The 17,343-nt window shown below is 46.5% G+C and overlaps 1 protein-coding gene across 3 annotated transcripts; it reads left to right on the top strand.

The window, feature by feature from the left end:
* Positions 1–10,032: 10,032 nt before the first annotated feature.
* On the top strand, positions 10,033–16,840 carry LOC129701646 (securin-like). 3 transcript variants are annotated; one of them, XM_055642976.1, is made up of 6 exons: positions 10,033–10,146; positions 11,033–11,124; positions 12,013–12,212; positions 15,820–15,919; positions 16,372–16,530; positions 16,604–16,840. In XM_055642976.1, exons 2-6 carry the CDS (start codon positions 11,049–11,051, stop codon positions 16,684–16,686), a joined length of 618 nt encoding a protein of 205 aa, XP_055498951.1. In that variant the 5' UTR covers positions 10,033–10,146; positions 11,033–11,048; the 3' UTR covers positions 16,687–16,840. The 3 variants fall into 3 exon arrangements, with proteins under 3 accessions (XP_055498951.1, XP_055498950.1, XP_055498949.1); XM_055642975.1 differs by having other exon boundaries at positions 10,073–10,220; XM_055642974.1 differs by having other exon boundaries at positions 10,109–10,258.
* The last annotated feature ends 503 nt before the right edge of the window (positions 16,841–17,343 follow it).

Genomic DNA, 17,343 nt, shown 5'->3' with positions numbered 1-17,343 from the left:
TTAATATATATTATTAATCTATATAATGTATTGATTATATATCTAATATTAGATACAAAATGCTGGAATAACTCCGCAGGACAGGCAGTATCTCTGGAGAGAAGGAATGGGTGACGTTTCCGGTCGAGACCCTTCAGTCTATCTGCTGTAGACATCATACAGCACAGAAGGCAAGTGACAATAAAAGGGGCTTTTTCTGGTTGGCTGCCAGTGACTAGTGGAGTTCCGCAGGGCTCGCTGCTCTTCACGTTGTATATTAATGATTTGGATGAGGGGATTGAAAGCTTTGTGGCCAAGTTTGCGGATGATACGAAAATAGGTGGAAGGGCAGGTAGTGTAGAGAAAGCAGGGACTCTGCAGAATGACTTGGATAGGTTGGGAGAGTGGGCAGAGTAGTGGCAGATGGAATATAGGGGGGTTGCACATAAGGTAATCGGGTCAAAGGGCGTGACGCACGGAGCAGCTCAATCCGTCTGGAGGATCTGGAAGCCTCCCGCATACACTGTTAAGACACGAAACGCGTACTTTCTTACCTGATAAACGCCAAAATGATCAATTTGGAATATTCTGAACAATTTTGGGTACCTCATCTGAGGAAGGATGTGCTGGCTCTGGAGAGGGTCCAGAGGAAGTTTACAAGAATGATCCCAGGAATGAGTAGGTTATGATGAGCGTTTGTCAGCATTGGACCTATATTCGCTGGAGTTTGGAAGAATGAGGGGGGGGCCTCATTGAAACGTACAGAATAGTGAAAAGCTTGGATAGAGTGGCTGTGGAGAGGATGTTTCCACTAGTGGGAGAGTCTAGGACTAGAGGTCATAGCCTCAGAGTTAAAAGATGTTCTTTTAGGAAGATAAGAAGGAATTTATTTAGTCAGAGGGTGGTGAATCTGTGAAATTCTTTGCCACAGAAGGCTGTGGAGGCACAGAAGGCAGAGATAGATTCTTGAATAGTACGGGTGTCCACGGTTATGGGGAGAAGGCAGGAGAATGGTGTTAGGAGGCAGAGATAGATCAGCCATGATTGAATGGTGGAGTAGACTTGATGGGGCTAATTCTACTTCTATCACATGATCTTATGAAATAAGGCCTCACTGGTCCATGCCAACCAAGATGCCCCACCCAAGCTAGTCCCATCTCCCACATTTGCCCCATGTCCCTCTAAACCTTTCATATTCATGTAGATGGTACAAGTGCCTTTTAAATGCTGTTATGGTATCTGCCTCAACTACTACCTTTGGCAGCTTGTTTCATATATTCACCACCCTCTGAGTGGAAAAAGTTGTCCCCCAGGTTCCTATCAAATCGTGCCCTTCACACCTTAAACCTTTGCACTCTGGTTCTTGATTTGCCTACCCTGGGTAAAATACTCTGTATTCACCCAATCTATTCCACTTATAAGATCACCCCTCAGCCTCGTGTGGTGCAAAGTCCTAGCCTGCATGTCAGGTGCTTGACAATCATTTGGATTCCTTTTAAGGAACAAATTAATTATCTTTAAATAGACAATAACAATTTTGGATTGGATATAAAATTAATCTATTGGTTAATTCTCAACTCCAGAAGTGCCTTGTACTGAAAAACCAAAGATAAACATTAGCACATAGCTCCTTCTAGTGGTAGTCTATTATAATAATATTCAAGATTCAAGATTCAAGATTCAATTTAATTGTCATTTGGACCCCTTGAGGTCCAAACGAAATGCCGTTTCTGCAGCCATACATTACAAACAAATAGACCCAAGACACAACATAATTTATATAAACATCCATCACATCGCTGTGATGGAAGGCCAAAAAAACTTATCTCTCCACTGCACTCTCCCCCACCCGATGTCAAAGTCAAAGCCCCCGGCTGGCAATGGCGATTGTCCCGCGGCCATTAAAGCCACGCCGGGTGGTGCAAGGTCGCACACCGGGTCTTGGTGTTAGAGCCCCCGGCGTGCGCTCGCAGAGTCCCGCGGCCATTCCAAGCCGCGCGGGGCGGTGATGTCAGGCCCCGCTCCAGGAGCTCTTCGACCCCGCAACTCGGGCGGGAGAAGTCGCCGTTGCGAGAGCCCTGAAAAGCGGTCTCCCTCCAGGGACCCGCGGGCTCCCGGTGCCGCCGTCCACCAGACCTGCAGTTGAAGCCTCCGAATCTCCGGAGGCCGGGACGCAGCAGCAGCAGCGCTCCTCCACCGCTCCACCCGCTCCGGACTCGGCCAGCCCCGCGACGGTGACGGTGAGTCGTCGGCACCAGAGTCCCCGGTCTTCTCCTGTTGGAGGCCGCACCTCGTTGCAGCCCCAACGACAACGGAGACCCGACAAGAAAAGGTCGGGTCTCCCGTGCAGGGAGAGATTTAAAAGTTTCCCCCTCCCTCCCACCCCCCCACACACACACACACCCCAACAAAAAAATAACAAAAACTACACAGAAACATAGACAAAAATAATAAAAACGCGGACGGGCTGCAGAGGCCGCTGCTGACGAGAGTCGCGCCGCCTAGCATAGGTAGAACCATTGTTGCTTTAAAAATGTATTGCTATGATTAGATTACTGTGATCCTTTGAACATTCAGCAAACTGCAATTGTTTCAAGTTGATTTTCAGAAGACTAAAGATTAATTATCACATGATTTCCTTTGTTAATAGCACCACCTTTTCAATAACAATAACTGCTGTTTTTGCAGGTTCCTTCAGATCCTGAAAAATTTTTTTTTTTAAACTGATGTAATAGTGAAGTGGTATATGAAATTAGGTTGAGGACATTGATCATGTGCTATGCTTGATGCGTGCTTACTACCTCTGCAGAACAAACATGCTTTTCACTGAATAATAAATGCAATCATCTTTGTTCTGTTCCCTAGAATTAACTGAATGTACATGACCCATGTATTCGAAAGTCTACATTCACATAGTCATGTTGTACCTTGCTTGCTGCATTTTCTCATCACTTCTGCTGTTTTCTCACTGCATGCACCAACATCTCCAGGCTTTGTTTAATGCTAGGCAGAAGCATTATTGATATTCTACATATCTTCAGTATTAAACAGACCTTCTCTCCTACAACAAATAATCCTCCGCCACCTCCAACGTGACCCCACCACTCGCCACATCTTCCCATCTCCCCCTATGTCTGCCTTCCGCAAAGACTGCTCCCTCCGCAACTCCCTTGTCAATTCTTCCCTTCCCTCCCGTACCACCCCCTCCCCGGGCACTTTCCGTTGCAACCGCAAGAAATGCAACACCTGTCCCTTCACCTCTGTTCAGTCCGCAGTAACCTACCTGAACTCCCGGTGGCTCAGCACTTCAACTCCCCCTCCCATTCCCAATCCAACCTCTCTGTCCTGGGTCTCCTCCATTGCCAGAGTGAGCAACACCGGAAATTGGAGGAACAGCACCTCATATTCCGCCTGGGTTGCTTGTGGCCGGATGGCATGAACGTTGAATTCTCCCAGTTTTGCTAGCCCTTGCTGTCTCCTCCCCTTCCTTAACCCTCGAGCTGTCTCCTCCCATCCCCCCCGCCCTCGGGCTCCTCCTCCTCCCTTTTTCCTTCCTTCTCCCCCCCACCCCCCATCAGTCTGAAGAAGGGTTTCGGCCCGAAACGTCGCCTATTTCCTTTGCTCCATAGATGCTGCTGCACCCGCTGAGTTTCTCCAGCATTTTTGTGTACCTTCGATCTTCCAGAATCTGCAGTTCCTTCTTGAACATCTTCTCTCCTTTAACTCTTGACAGTGTAATCTTATATTTTTATTATATCACAAAAAAAAACGAATTTCAAAGAAACAAACAAAATTTGATACTAGCAGTATAATGCAAAAAATAATCCAACACTTTAAGAAGTAGATAAAAGGAGAAATTAGATATTCGGTAAGGAATTGCAGAACTTTGTTTCCTTGAAAAATAATGAATTCAAGAGGCCAGTACTGGAAAAGCACATATCTTGAAACATTATAGAAGAGACCGCAGAAAGTAGGTCAGGAGCAGGTCAATAAGGAGGGCAGGGCAGGGCAATCGAGCGGCGGAGGAGGGGTTAGAGGAGGATGGGGGGGGGTTAGAGGAACCTGGGGGGGTTAGAGGAGGGGGGGGGGTTAGAGGAGTTGAGGGAAGCCGGGCGAGTGGACTGCTGGGCCCACGGCGAGCAGGCTGCGGGGCCCACAGCAAGCGAGCGGCGGAGAACCGAGGGAGGCCGCGGACATGCGCGATCTGAGGACGATCAAAAGCAGCAGAGGGCTGGCCGATCATAGCTTCAGTGAGGGGAAGCCCACTCACCCGCGTGACAGATGATCGGGCGGGGAGACGGAGAGGAGGTCATCCCACGTGACGGCCAGTGATCGCCAGGTGGGATCGGGATCACCAGCGAGGAAAAGGCGTCGCGATTCCCCGAGTCCTTTCGATCGATGGAGGAATCGCAGGTCTCCATAGACGGCCTCGCCCAGAGGGAGTAATGGCCGCCCTGGCCACCTTCCCATCGCGCTGCTCCGCGAGGCGATAACGACCACCGCCGCCATATTCTAGAACTTCCAATGAGCCCAGCGGAGCTTGTAGCATGACTTGAGCAACAGTTTAAAAACGCTAAGTGACCAATTTAAAGAAGTAAAAGTTAAGAAGCCAAGAAGTACAGAAGGCAGAACAGAGGTCCCGTACCCTCAATGCGCAATTGCATGGTGGGGGGGCGGCCTTTGGCGTCACACTCACACTAACCCCCACCCCCCACCAGGCATGTGCCGTGAGTAATTAGTCAGGGTAGGCAGTGGCTTTTAAAAATCTTGAAAACCGCGCATGCGCGGATTATTCTCTCCCCGGCGAGCTGTCAATCGGCTTTAAAAAAAAAATTGGGGAAACTGCTCATGCGCAGATTGTTCTCTCCCCGGCGAGCTGTCACTCGGCTTTAAAACATCTTGAAAAGCACGCATGAGCAGATTGTTCTCTCCACAGTGAGCTGTCAGTCGGCTTTAAAAAAACTTGGAAACCGCGCATGCGCAGATTGTTCTCTCGACTTTTATCAAGTAATTTGTCTTCAATAGGTCCTATCTCTTAATAAAGTATTTAAAAACATATAGCTCAAAGAAATTTACTTACCATATTATTTGCACACGAAATCCATTCTTCCCTCTTTGTTTCCTGTTGTACCAAGCTGTTTTAAATGTTCTAATTATTTTTGTTCCTTTGCGCTGTTGAAGTTCTTTAAGTTCCGGCGTTGGTCTGCCAGTTTCAATTATTTTGGTCTTTTCCTCATAAGTTTGCTTCCAGAAACTCTTCAGGTAATCACTAACCATCTTTGAAAAACCCGCCGGGGTGCGAGATTGCAACCTTCACGTGGTCCGCCCTGTTTCGACAAATGCAACCAACCCGGCGTGCACAATCAAATAAGATCAAATAGAACAAGTTGTCATACAACTTTAGGCTGTGCACGCCGTACGCAAGAAGAAGAAGAAAAACCCGCTAAGAAACTTGTGCATGCACAGTAGGCTGGTGCACCTGCGCAGTGCAGCACATGCACGCAGTACATTTTTGCTGCCTTTACGGACCGTTGCCACTGATGGCTTGAAGCATCGTCGACGGCACGACGAGTAGAATAGAATAAAATGCCTTTTATTGTCATTCAAACAGCTTTTTTGAATGAAATTGCATTTTCTACAGTCTTACATTACAAAACAACCAAGACCCACACTTAACACAGCTTACACAAACATCCATCTCCAACACCTCCTCACTGTGATGGAAGGCAAAAGTCTTATCTCTTCCCTTTGTTCTTCTCCCGCGGTTCAGCAGTCCAATTGCAATGTCGAGGTGACTGGAGCTCCCTGCTGTTAAAGCCCCTGGTAGGCGATGGTAAGTCCCGCGGTCGTTAAGTCGTACTGGGCGATGTTAGGCCCCACTCCGAGTCCTTTAAACCCCGGGATTCCAGCGGGAGAAGTTGCTGTTCAGGGAGCTCCGAAAAGTGGTCTCCCACCAGAGACCTGCGAGCTCCCGATGTTCCTGTCCACCGGGCTTGCGGCCGGAGCCTCCGAAGCTCCGAAGTTGGGTCGCAGCCACGCACCACCACAGCTCTTCCCGTTCCGAAGACAGCCAGCTCCACGATGGCAGGTTCGCAGGCTCCGCGACTGGAGCCCTCAGGTTGGTCCCAGCCGGAGGCCGCTGCCGGCTCCCCGATGTTCGGCTCAACGCCATTGGAGACCCGACAGGGAAAAAGTCGGGTCCCCGTACAGGGAAGAGACTAACGGTTTTGCCCACCCCCACATATACGCAGCTAAAGAAAAATAATAAAAACTAGAGTCAAGACATATATTTAACAAGATAAAAAAATTTAAAAGACAGACAGACTGTAGTTGAGCCGCTTTTTAAATGTACTGCGGATGAAAGGCATGGGAGAATTATGCCTCCCTAAGAGATCGATGTCTTAGGGAAGTATAATTCTCCCATGCCTTTACTATTTATGGCCATCTATATTACTAAAAGTCTGATCTTGACCACTTCCTGGTGTTCTGTGTATTGATTTTAGAAAAAACGCTGCCACTTATAAGTTATAAGTTCATTTATTGTCACATACACCAATTGGTGTGAAATTCAGGTCAGTCATACAATTTTAAAAAGCAACAGACTCAAAAAAACACGCTTTAACACAAACATCCATCACAGTGACTCCTACACATTCCTCACTGTGATGGAAGGCGAAAATAAAGTTCCAAGTCCTTCCCTTGTTGTTCTTCCTTGGTCAGGGGCCTCGAGCCCCCCGTTGACGGGACGGTCTTGAGTCCCGTAGCCGGCGACATTCGGGCCCTCCGCGTCGAGGCGTTTAGCTCCCGCATCGGGGGGTTGTCAGCTCCCCCGCGCTGGGTGATCAAACCTCGCGTCGGGGCTGGTCGAACCTTCTGCGGTGTTGGAGCTCCCGACTAGCCTCTCCCGAGACTGCAATCCCTTGTTGGTAAGTCCGCAGGTCGCGGTGGAAGCGATCCCAGGCAAAGGATCCACTCCGATGGTAAGTGCACCCCCTGCGGTGCGGCTCATGACAGTCCGAGGCGGCTCCCAGCTCCAGCGATGGTAGGCCGCAGAGCCCGGAGAATGTGATCCAAAACTCCGGGAAGGTAAGAACCTGAAAAAAAGTTTCCCCTGACTCCTCCCCCACCCCCACCCCACATAAAACAAACAGGAGAACATTAAAAACAAACGCTAAAAATAATAAAAAGAATGAGAAAAATTAACAGACTGCCGGCGGGGCTACCATCTCCCTCCTCCAGCACCCCCCTACGGCTGTGATTTTTGGCCATCTTACTCAGAGTCACCATCCGCTGTGCAGGACAAGAGGATTTTTCCCCATCGATGAAAAATAAGAGTTATTAGTGTTTAAAAAATGTTGAGATTCTCTCAGCCTGAAGGCCACGCCCCTTCCGGAGGGACTATAAAACCCGGAAGTGTTGTGTGCCTCAGTCAGTCTCTGCAAGATGGGGGAGCGAGAGGGTCACGTCTCTCAGTCTGAGCTGTGAATAAAACTGAACACATTTCTACTAAACTGTGAGTGTGGTTTTACTGACCTTGAGTGCCCTTAAAGTGGTTTGAAAATGAAAATGTGGTTGGTTCGAAATAAAGCACAGCAAATGGTTGTTGGTTCGAAATAAAGCACAGCAAATGGTTGTTGGTGGTGGTTGGTTCGAAATAAATTCAGATTCAACTTTAATTGTCATTGTCAGTGTACAGTACAGAGACAACGAAATGCATTTAGCATCTCCCTGGAAGAGCGACAGCATATGATTTGAATAAATATTTACATTAGCATATATACAGACAGTGTTTTTCCTGTGGGAGGAGTGTCCGGGGGGGGGTGATTGGCAGTCACCGAGGTACGGTGTTGAGTAGAGTAACAGCCGCCGGGAAGAAGCTGTTCCTGGACCTGCTGGTCCGGCAACGGAGAGACCTGTAGCGCCTCCCGGATGGTAGGAGGGTAAACAGTCCATGATTGGGGTGAGAGCAGTCCTTGGCGATGCTGAGCGCCCTCCGCAGACAACGCTTGCTTTGGACAGACTCGATGGAGGGGAGCGAGGAACCGGTGATGCGTTGGGCAATTTTCACCACCCTCTGCAAGGCCTTCCGGTCGGAGACAGAGCAGTTGCCATACCATACTGTGATACAGTTGGTAAGGATGCTCTCGATGGTGCAGCGGTAGAAGTTCACCAGGATCTGAGGAGACAGATGGACCTTCAGTCTCCTCAGGAAGAAGAGACGCTGGTGAGTCTTCTTGATCAGAGTTGAGGTATTGTGGGTCCAAGAGAGGTCATCGGAGTTGTTAACACCCAGGAACCTGAAGCTAGAAACACGTTCCACCTCCGTCCCGTTAATGTGGATGGGGGTGTGCGTGCCGCCCCTGGACTTCCTGAAGTCTACAATGAGCTCCTTGGTCTTCTTGGAGTTAAGGGCCAGGATGTTGTCAGCGAACCATGCTGCTAAGTGCTGGACCTCCTCCCTGTAGGCCGACTCATCGTTGTTGCTGATGAGGCCAATCACCGTTGTATCATCTGCATACTTGATGATGATGTTAGTACCATGTACAGGTGTGCAGTCATAGGTGAAGAGGGAGTAGAGGAGGGGGCTCAGCACACAGCCCTGTGGAACGCCGGTGTTCAGGGTGAGGGTTGAAGAGGTGTGCTTGTCTAACCTAACAGACTGTGGTCTGTTGGTTAGAAAGTCCAGTATCCAGTTGCAGAGGGAGGGATCGATGCCCAGGTTACCGAGTTTGGTGATCAGTTTAGATGGTATAATGGTGTTGAATGCTGAGCTGTGAGTGTCTCTGTTGTCGAGGTGGGAGAGGGCGGAGTGAAGTGACGTTGAGATGGCATCCTCCGTACTCCTGTTCTTGCGGTAGGCAAACTGATAGGGCTCCAGTGTGGGGGGTAGGCAGCTTTTGAGGTGTGCCAGGACCAGCCTCTCGAAGCACTTGGTGATGATGGGGGTAAGTGCAACTGGGCGGAAGTCGTTGAGGCTTGCCGCAGTGGAGTGTTTTGGCACTGGCACGATGGAGGTGGCTTTAAGGCACGTGGGGACAACTGCTTGGGCAAGTGACAGGTTGAAGATGTCAGTCCAGACGTCTGTCAGTTGCGCAGCACAGGCCCTGAGCACGCGCCCGGGGATGCCGTCAGGGCCAGCAGCCTTACGTGCATTAGTCCTACTCAGTGCCACGTATACGTCGTAGGGGGTGAGTGTGAGGGGTTGGTGATCGGCAGGGAGCACAGCCTTGATGGCTGTCTCTAGATTGTCCCTGTCGAAGCGGCCATAAAAGTGATTAAGCTCCTCAAGGAAGGAGGCGTCGTTGGATGTGGGGGTGGTGTTGGAGGGTCTATAGTCCGTGATGGCCTGGATGCCTTGCCACATGCGTCGGGGGTCGGAGTTGTTATTGAAGTGCTCCTCAATCCTGAGCTTATTGCAGTGCTTGGCCTTCTTGATGCCCCTCTTCAGGTTGAATGAGCTGTAGGCTCGAGCATCGCCTGACCTGAAAGCGGTGTCCCGTGCTTTCAGCAGTAGCCTGACCTCGCTGTTCATCCATGGCTTCTGATTCGGGAATATGGTCACCTGTTTGAGGGAGTTTGATACTGTCAAATAAAGCACAGCAAATGGTTGTTGGTAGGTACACAAAATTGCTGGAGAAACTCAGCGGGTGCAGCAGCATCTATGGAGCGAAGGAAATAGGCTATTTTCTTCGCTCCATAGATGCTGCTGCACCCACTGAGTTTCTCCAGCAATTTTGTGTACCTTCGATCTTCCAGCATCTGCAGTTCCCTCTTGAACACAAATGGTTGTTGGTGGTGGTTGGTTCGGTGAGCTCCCGTCAATTTATGTAAAATCTAATCTTGTGCAAAGATCAAATTTAATCTTGTGTGTGGACTCGATAAGAAGGTTGCCCAATTATGCCCTAACCAATCAGCGCGCAGTTTGCGTATGCTCCAACCAATCAGAGTGCAGCATCGCCTCCAACCAATCAGCGGGCAGATTGTAATCGGCTCAAACCAATCAAAAGGCAGCATAGCCTCCAACCAGTCTGCAGGTGGTTTTTCGTCAGCTCCAACCAATCAGCGAGCGAGTTGCTACTCGGCGCGGTTTAAATCGGCGCGGGCGGCCGTTGTTGTAGATCGTTGGGGACGGACCGGACCGGAGCCGCTGACTAGGTCATATCGCAGGTCTCAGTGTTTCATTTTTGGACTCTTTCTGAGAGTGCCGCCTTACTTTCGACGACAGGGTGTTTATTAATCTGGTGTGTTCTGCTCCGTGAAGTTCGAGGAATAATTAAATGTAATCATTTAAGTTTAATTTTAATAATAATAAATGTTCGGTTTCCAAAACGACCGCTAAACCTAAGCACACTAATAAATGATAAAGTTAGACTTTGAAGGCAAGGTTAGCATTAAGATAGTGTGAAAAGTTCGAAAGAGGGCCATCGCCTACCAAAGTATGAGAAAAGCACTTGTTACTTTGAGTTTGAGTCTGAAGAAGGGTCTCGAACCGAAACGTCACCTATTCCTACTCTCCACATATGTCACCTGTTCCGTGAGTTACTCCAACCTTTTGTGTCTATAGAAGAAAGGGCTTGTTGCTGGTCGAGTTAACCAATGGTGTGTGGTCATTACAGTGAGCGAACTAGCGGAGTGACGCCAGCAATTTTTAAACGACTTGGCTCTCAACTGAGGAAATGGGATAATATTAGTAATTACATATTGTAATTACGCATATTATGTCTGAGACCCGTTGGCAGGGTAGTGTTACCGTATACATCCCCCCCCCCCCCCCCCCCCCCCCCGCGGTTTTTAAAAGGTTCACATTAGGAATTTTGTAAGCTCTCGTTTTGGGAGGAAAGAGGGTGTGTATTTTGAGGAAAGAAATTACATTCCAGGTTCAGTCCATAAATGTAACATTTGGTATATTGTGTAGGAAAAATCAGATATTATAGCTTGTGGGTGTATTAAATTGAAATTAATCTCTTCTATTTTGGTATTTTGACTGTTCCATCAGGTTTTTCTGCAATTTACTATGTTAAAATGAACTATGAATGCATCTTTGTTTATGCAGTGATCTGTAATTGAAAATGGCAGTGAGAATATTTGTGGAAAAAGAAAATGAACTCTTGTGTACCCGTACAAAAAAACACCTACTTTCCTCTTGTAAGTATAGTAAAAAGATTTCTCGATGGGCAAGAGATGTATGCAATGTGCTGTAAGTTCATTAGATTTTGGCTGACTGCTAGGGGAACAACATGGCTTTCAATTTCAGTCTAATCTATTGGTATTTAGGGGGAATATACTATTTTGTGGAGTGGGTAGAAACTACTCTGAAGTGGCTGTTTTAAACATTCCAGATTTGTACTTTGTAAATTTTGATCTAAGCTGAATTTGGTCTCCAAATCTGAGGAAGGGCATTATTGCCATAGAGGGAATGCAGAGAAGGTTCACCAGGCTGATTCCTGGGATGTCAGGACTTTCATATGAAGAAAGACTGGATAGAATCGGCTCATACTCGCTAGAATTTAGGAGATTGAGGGGGGATCTTATAGAAACTTACAAAATTCTTAAGGGGTTGGACAGGCTAGATGCAGGAAGATTGTTCCTGATGTTGGGGAAGTCCAGGACAAGGGGTCTCAGCTTAAGGATAAGGGGGAAATCCTTTAAGACCGAGATGAGAAAAACATTTTTCACACGGAGAGTGGTGAATCTCTGGAACTCTCTGCCACAGAGGGTAGTTGAGGCCAGTTCATTGGCTATATTTAAGAGGGAGTTAGATGTGGCCCTTGTGGCTAAAGGGATCGGGGGGTTATGGAGAGAAGGCAGGTACGGGATACTGAGTTGGATGATCAGCCATGATCATATTGAATGGTGGTGCAGGCTTGAAGGGCCAAATGGCCTACTCCTGCACCTATTTTCTATGTATCTATGAATATTTGAGGACTATTGAGACCTTGTTGGTTAAATGCCGATGTTGTCAATACTGACCAGCATTTCCATGAATTTTAATATGCTTTGTTTGCTGCTTAAAAGTGAATTCTCCCCTTTCAGCTACAGCTGAAACATCTCTACTGCAGACTCCCAAAGCTGGAAAATTTTTAATGACACCTCGCTTACAACAGTCTGCAAGAAAAGCACTGGGGGATGTGAACTGTATTTTGCGTACAGGCGCCAAGACTGATCATCCTCAGAAAAAGGGAAGAGAAAAAGTCCATAAAACAAACAGTAATGTGCAAACTTTAAAAACAAAGGTATTTAAACATGAGATTTGCTTTCGTAGGGACTTTTCATGCTTTTTAAAACTTGTTCACCTTAGTGGTTTTGAAGCACTTTGATCGGGTAGAGAAAGCTAACTCTACAAGGCTACATTTTCTTGAACCATAATAACTTAATGGGATGTAATGCTGAGGCTTTGTAAGGCACTGGTTATTTTGAGTATTGTGAGCAGCTTTGGGGCTCAATATTTGAGGAGGGATGTGCTGATGTTGAAAAGGACCATGGGGCACAGCCTCGGAATAAAAGGACTACCTTGAATTGAGATGAGGAGGAATTTCTTTAGTCAGAGGGTGATGAATCTGTAGAATTGATTGCCACAGATGGCTGTGGAGGCCGTCATTGAGTATATTTAAAGCCGAGGTGGACATGTTCTTGATTAGTAAGAGTGTCAAAGGTTACGGGGAAATGGTGGGAGAATTAGGTTGAGATTAAAAGATATCAAAATAAACTACCAGAATCTAGTGTGCATTGCTTTGACTGTCCGATGCTGAGAGCATGCAGTGGCTGGGGTTGTACACTCTGGAGTTTAGAAGGATGAGAGGGTATCTTATAGAAGATTGTTAAGGGTTTGGACAAGCTAGAGGCAGGAAACGTGTTCCTGATGTTGGGGGAAGTCTAGAACTAGGGGCCACGGTTTAGGAATAAGGGGTAAGCCATTTCGAACGGAGACTAGGAAACACTTTTTCTCACAGTTGTGAGTCTGGAATTATCTGCCTCGGAGGGCAGTGGAGGCCGGTTCTCTGGATACTTTCAAGAGAGAGCTAGATAGTGCTCTTAAAGATAGCGGAGTCTGGGGATATGGGGAGAAGGCAGGAATGGGATACTGCAGGGCTCAAAATTAGCGGTTGCCCGGGTGCCATTGACCACTCAAGTGCAGCCGGGCAACTTAAACGGCGAGTCATTTTGCCTGGCTTGGCAGGCAAATACTGGTTTACACCGATGGACATAAAAAACTGGAGTAACTCCGCAGGTCAGGCAGCATCTCTGGAGAATAGGAGCGTGACGTTTCGTGTCGGGTGACGGCTGTATTGCGAGGCAAAGATACTAGGAGCGTGGTTATGAAGGGTCGGGGCGAATGATGGGCCCCGAACATCGGCAGCAGTGGCTGCGATCGCGGCTCCACCGCCCCCTCCCCCCCCCCCCCCCCCCCCCCCCCCCCCGCCCGGCAGAAGGAGGCCTCCTCCCTCTTCCCGCCCTCGGCGTGCGAGAGGGGTTAGTTTGAAAGCGCCGTGGCAGATTTGTAAGCAGCGACCGCTATCGCCCTGATAACGGCCACTGCTTGCAAATCTGCCAACGGCGCTTTCAAAAACAACCCATCTCGCACGCCGAGGCCAGGGAGAGGGAGGTCTCCTTCCGCCGTCTGAAACAGCTGCATCAAAGATCCGATAGCTATAGGATCTTTGATCTGCACCGCTCGACCCTGCACCTTCCTGTCGGAGGAGGCAGCGGCACTTTGTCGTTGGACAGGGACGGACAAGGCAGCGGGGTGACGTTGTCCGAGGAGTGCTGACCTCTCTCCCCTTCTCTCTCTCTCCCCCTTCTCACTCTCTCTCTCTCCCCTCCCTCCCCCCTCCTCTCCATGCCGCACTGATCTCCATTCCCTCCTCTATTCGGCCTTCACTGACACTGATCCCCCATACATCCCGTACTGATCCCCTCGTTCATCCTGTAGTGATCCTCCATTCATCCTGTGCTGATTTCCCCCCCCCCCCCCCCCATTCATCCTGTACTGATTTCCCCCCCCCCCCCCCCTCCCCATTCATCCTGTACTGATCCCCCCCCCCCCCCCCATTCAACACCACTGACATCCCCCGTGCTCTCCCCTCACAATTTTACATACTCCAACCAACACGTACTAATTCATCTGCCTCAATCCATCCATTCCGCAACCTTTGCCTTCTCAACCCCCCCCCCCCCCCCCCCCCATCTATCCACCCCGCAACTATGTTGGAAGCCACAGTGTTTCTATGCCAATAGCAATAATGAACCGTGCTATGGCCATGTCATGGTAATTTTCGGTCCTTCACAGAAAACATGCTTGCATCAATCTGTAGTGTGCATGGTTAAGCATATATGTTACCATGGTCCAGGATTTATTGACACAGGTTGATCATATGCTGAATAATCCAACCACATTGCATTAATTTCAATGTGTAAAAAGAGTTGAGATATTGTATTATAATTTTGCTGCATGTCATTGTGGTATATATCATGTCTTGAATGGTGAATATGTTTAGTTATTTTAAGCAGAAATAATATGTGAATGTAGACAAATTGCTGGAGAAACTCAGCAGCTGCGGCAACATCTATGGAGTGAAGGAAATAGGCAATATTTCGGGCTGAAAACCCTTCTTCAGACTGATGGGTTTCGGCCTAAAATGTTCCTATTTCCTTTGCTCCATAGATGCTGCTGCACCCGCTGAGTTTCTCCAGCACTTTTGTGTACCTTTGATTTTCCAGCATCTGCAGTTCCTTCTTGAAACATAGAAAATAGGTGCAGGAGGAGGCCCTTCGGCCATTCATTGTGATCATGGCTGATCGTTCCTTATCAATAACCCGTGCCTGCCTTCTCCCTATATCAAGAGTCTAGAACATAATATGTGAATGTTTCATTGAGCATAATTCCGACTGGTAACTACACACTTCGTCCGAGCACATTATTGCACGCGTCATGCAAACCGTCTTAAATGACCACCTAAACTGTCATTTGGCAACCTAAAAAGCTGTCACGGTTGCTCGGCTGGCAACGGGGGAAAAAAAGTTAAGTGAGAGCCCTGTACTGATTGTAGATGATCACATTGAATGGTTCGAAGAGCCGAATGGCCTACTCCTGCACCTATTGTCTTTTGTTTCTTTCTTCACCACTGCCCCACCCCCTCATGAGCCTTGCTATCACTGCCATAATATGCAGCAGCTCAGGTCAGATATGTATATTCTGTTTTTCTCTGCCCAGAACACAAATGACTTGAGCAAGTTTTTGCATTAAGGGAGTCACTGCAGTGCATTTTTTAGCTAAGACAAATATTTGTAGCTTGGGGACATTTGCTCATTAAATCAATGAGATTATCTGCAACTTCATTTGCTCCCCAAAATTAATCCCAAGTGATTTTGTACACTGACGAAGATGGATGCTATCAATTTAGTTTTAATGCTAATCTGAATATATTCCCAAAATTACATTGCTGCAGAATTTGTAATTTTCTCTAAACCAATTGCAACAAATAAGATAGCATTGCTCTCAATTCCAAATCTGCAGCTGGTGTGTTTGGTGTCCTTGAGTGTCCAATATCATCTGAAAACAAAGAATGTCTGTCTAAATGTTCCAGTGCTTCTCCTGTCTCCTGCCTGCTTCGTTGTCTTAAATTCTGAAGCCCATCTGTTGTAAAGGGCCTTTTGGTAACGCTTTTGAAGCATCAAACTCGTGATTTGAAAGATTCTCTGGGTGTCAAAGTGAGAAATAGTTGAGCAGACTATTTGGCCCTGCAAACCTGCAGCACCGTTGAATGTAATTTGAGATTGATTTTAAGCTCTTCATCGCTTTACTCTTGCACTAATCCTTGATTTGAGTACTTGTATTTGCAGCCCACAGAAAAAATGTCAATATCAGACCCATCAAAATGCCATTCTGAGAAACTAGACGACTGTCCTGAAATTGAGACTTTAATTCCATTTGATCCTTTTGGTAAGTGACAAAGCTTTGTTCTGGGATGTAGTGAGGGAAAGGGAGAATTTTAAAAGCACTGTCATTGCATCAATTGGAAGTGATGTGCCAGAAAACCTTGAGATTGGGAATCCTTAATTTGTTGCCATGCCTCTGTTGCATCTATTTATCACTAACTGCATTCGTAATTGGTCTGGAATTTTTTTTTATAAGCGAACCTGTCAAAAACAATTGCTTGCTACTGTTTCACCAACATTCTAACATTTGACAAATTTCTGAGCTAATTAGTTGTGGAGTTCCTTGGGATATTTGTAATCCTAACATTCCAATGTGTTTATTTCTTCAAATATCTTTGCTGGTTGTAAATCTTGTGGTCTTGAATAAGCCATGGACATTATTTGTATACAGTCAAGAACACTATTGGTCTGAATTCATCGTCTTGAGGGAAATTTTAATTTTATATTTACTTGCAGACTTTGAAGACTTTAATATACCAGAAGAACATCGGATTAGTCACAACTGCCTGGCAGGCTTGTCACTCTTCTTCCTTGAGAAGGAAGGAGCTTTAATGGAGAAAGTGCTAAATAAAGTCCATTCCCCTATGAAATGGCCTTCTCTTCCAAAATTATCAGGTATGTAATATGATTATATGTTTTGACCAGTGTTTTTGTAGGAAGAAACTATAATATTATTTTTGCATTGTAGGTTTGGATTTTGAGAATATTGATGACTTGGCAGACCTGAATGAATTTGATATTGAATTGCCATCAATGGAATATGACTTCTGAAGACTAATATCTGAATCTTCTTGTTTATTTTAATTTTTAGTGTTTGTTGTGTACATATTGGATCTGTGTGTACTTTGCAGATTGATCCTGAACACTTTCATTGTTCCTTGTGTAATGTATTCTACAACTCTTAATAAAGCTTATTGTAGAGTAACATTTGCTTTTTGTTGCTTTCAATCTAAATGGTCAAATCCATAGTCCAATTTTCTTTCATCGTTTTAAATTTACTGCTTAATGTTACTATATAAATTCATTTTGGAATTTTGTCTACAATGGTATTTTTGTTGATAAACATTTCATCCAGTTCTAAAATATTAACTATAATTAAATATTAACTTTCTGTAGTTGAGTGCTTCCAGCATTGATTAAAAAATTCCCACGCCCCTCTCCCCAAAATAAACTTGATCATGCAATCAATGTGATTGGACAAGTTGTTAATATTTATAGCGAGGAAACTATCTCCACATCACTATTTTGTCTATACTACTGATTGCCTGTTATAACAGGAAGATATCATTGTAGAAACAAACAAATGCAGTTTTTGGTTAATACACATGGTGTCAGCAAGGTAACTCAGCAGGTTAGGCAGCATCACTGGAGAACGTGGATAGGTGACAGTTTAGACTGAGACTCTTCTTCAGAAATCTATCTAGAATC

Source organism: Leucoraja erinacea, chromosome 11, assembly GCF_028641065.1.
Source record: "Leucoraja erinacea ecotype New England chromosome 11, Leri_hhj_1, whole genome shotgun sequence".
Taxonomy (NCBI): domain Eukaryota; kingdom Metazoa; phylum Chordata; class Chondrichthyes; order Rajiformes; family Rajidae; genus Leucoraja; species Leucoraja erinaceus.
The sequence above is the reverse complement of the archived record's forward strand: the minus strand, read 5'-3'. Positions and strand labels throughout refer to the sequence as shown.

Bases quoted from the DNA above. Each gene is read 5' to 3' on its own strand.
- LOC129701646 (XM_055642976.1), top strand. From the start codon at position 11,049: ATGGCAGTGAGAATATTTGTGGAAAAAGAAAATGAACTCTTGTGTACC. The intron at 12,213-15,819 runs GTATTTAAACAT...TTGTATTTGCAG, and splicing joins TGCAAACTTTAAAAACAAAG to CCCACAGAAAAAATGTCAAT. The intron at 16,531-16,603 runs GTATGTAATATG...TTTGCATTGTAG, and splicing joins TTCTCTTCCAAAATTATCAG to GTTTGGATTTTGAGAATATT.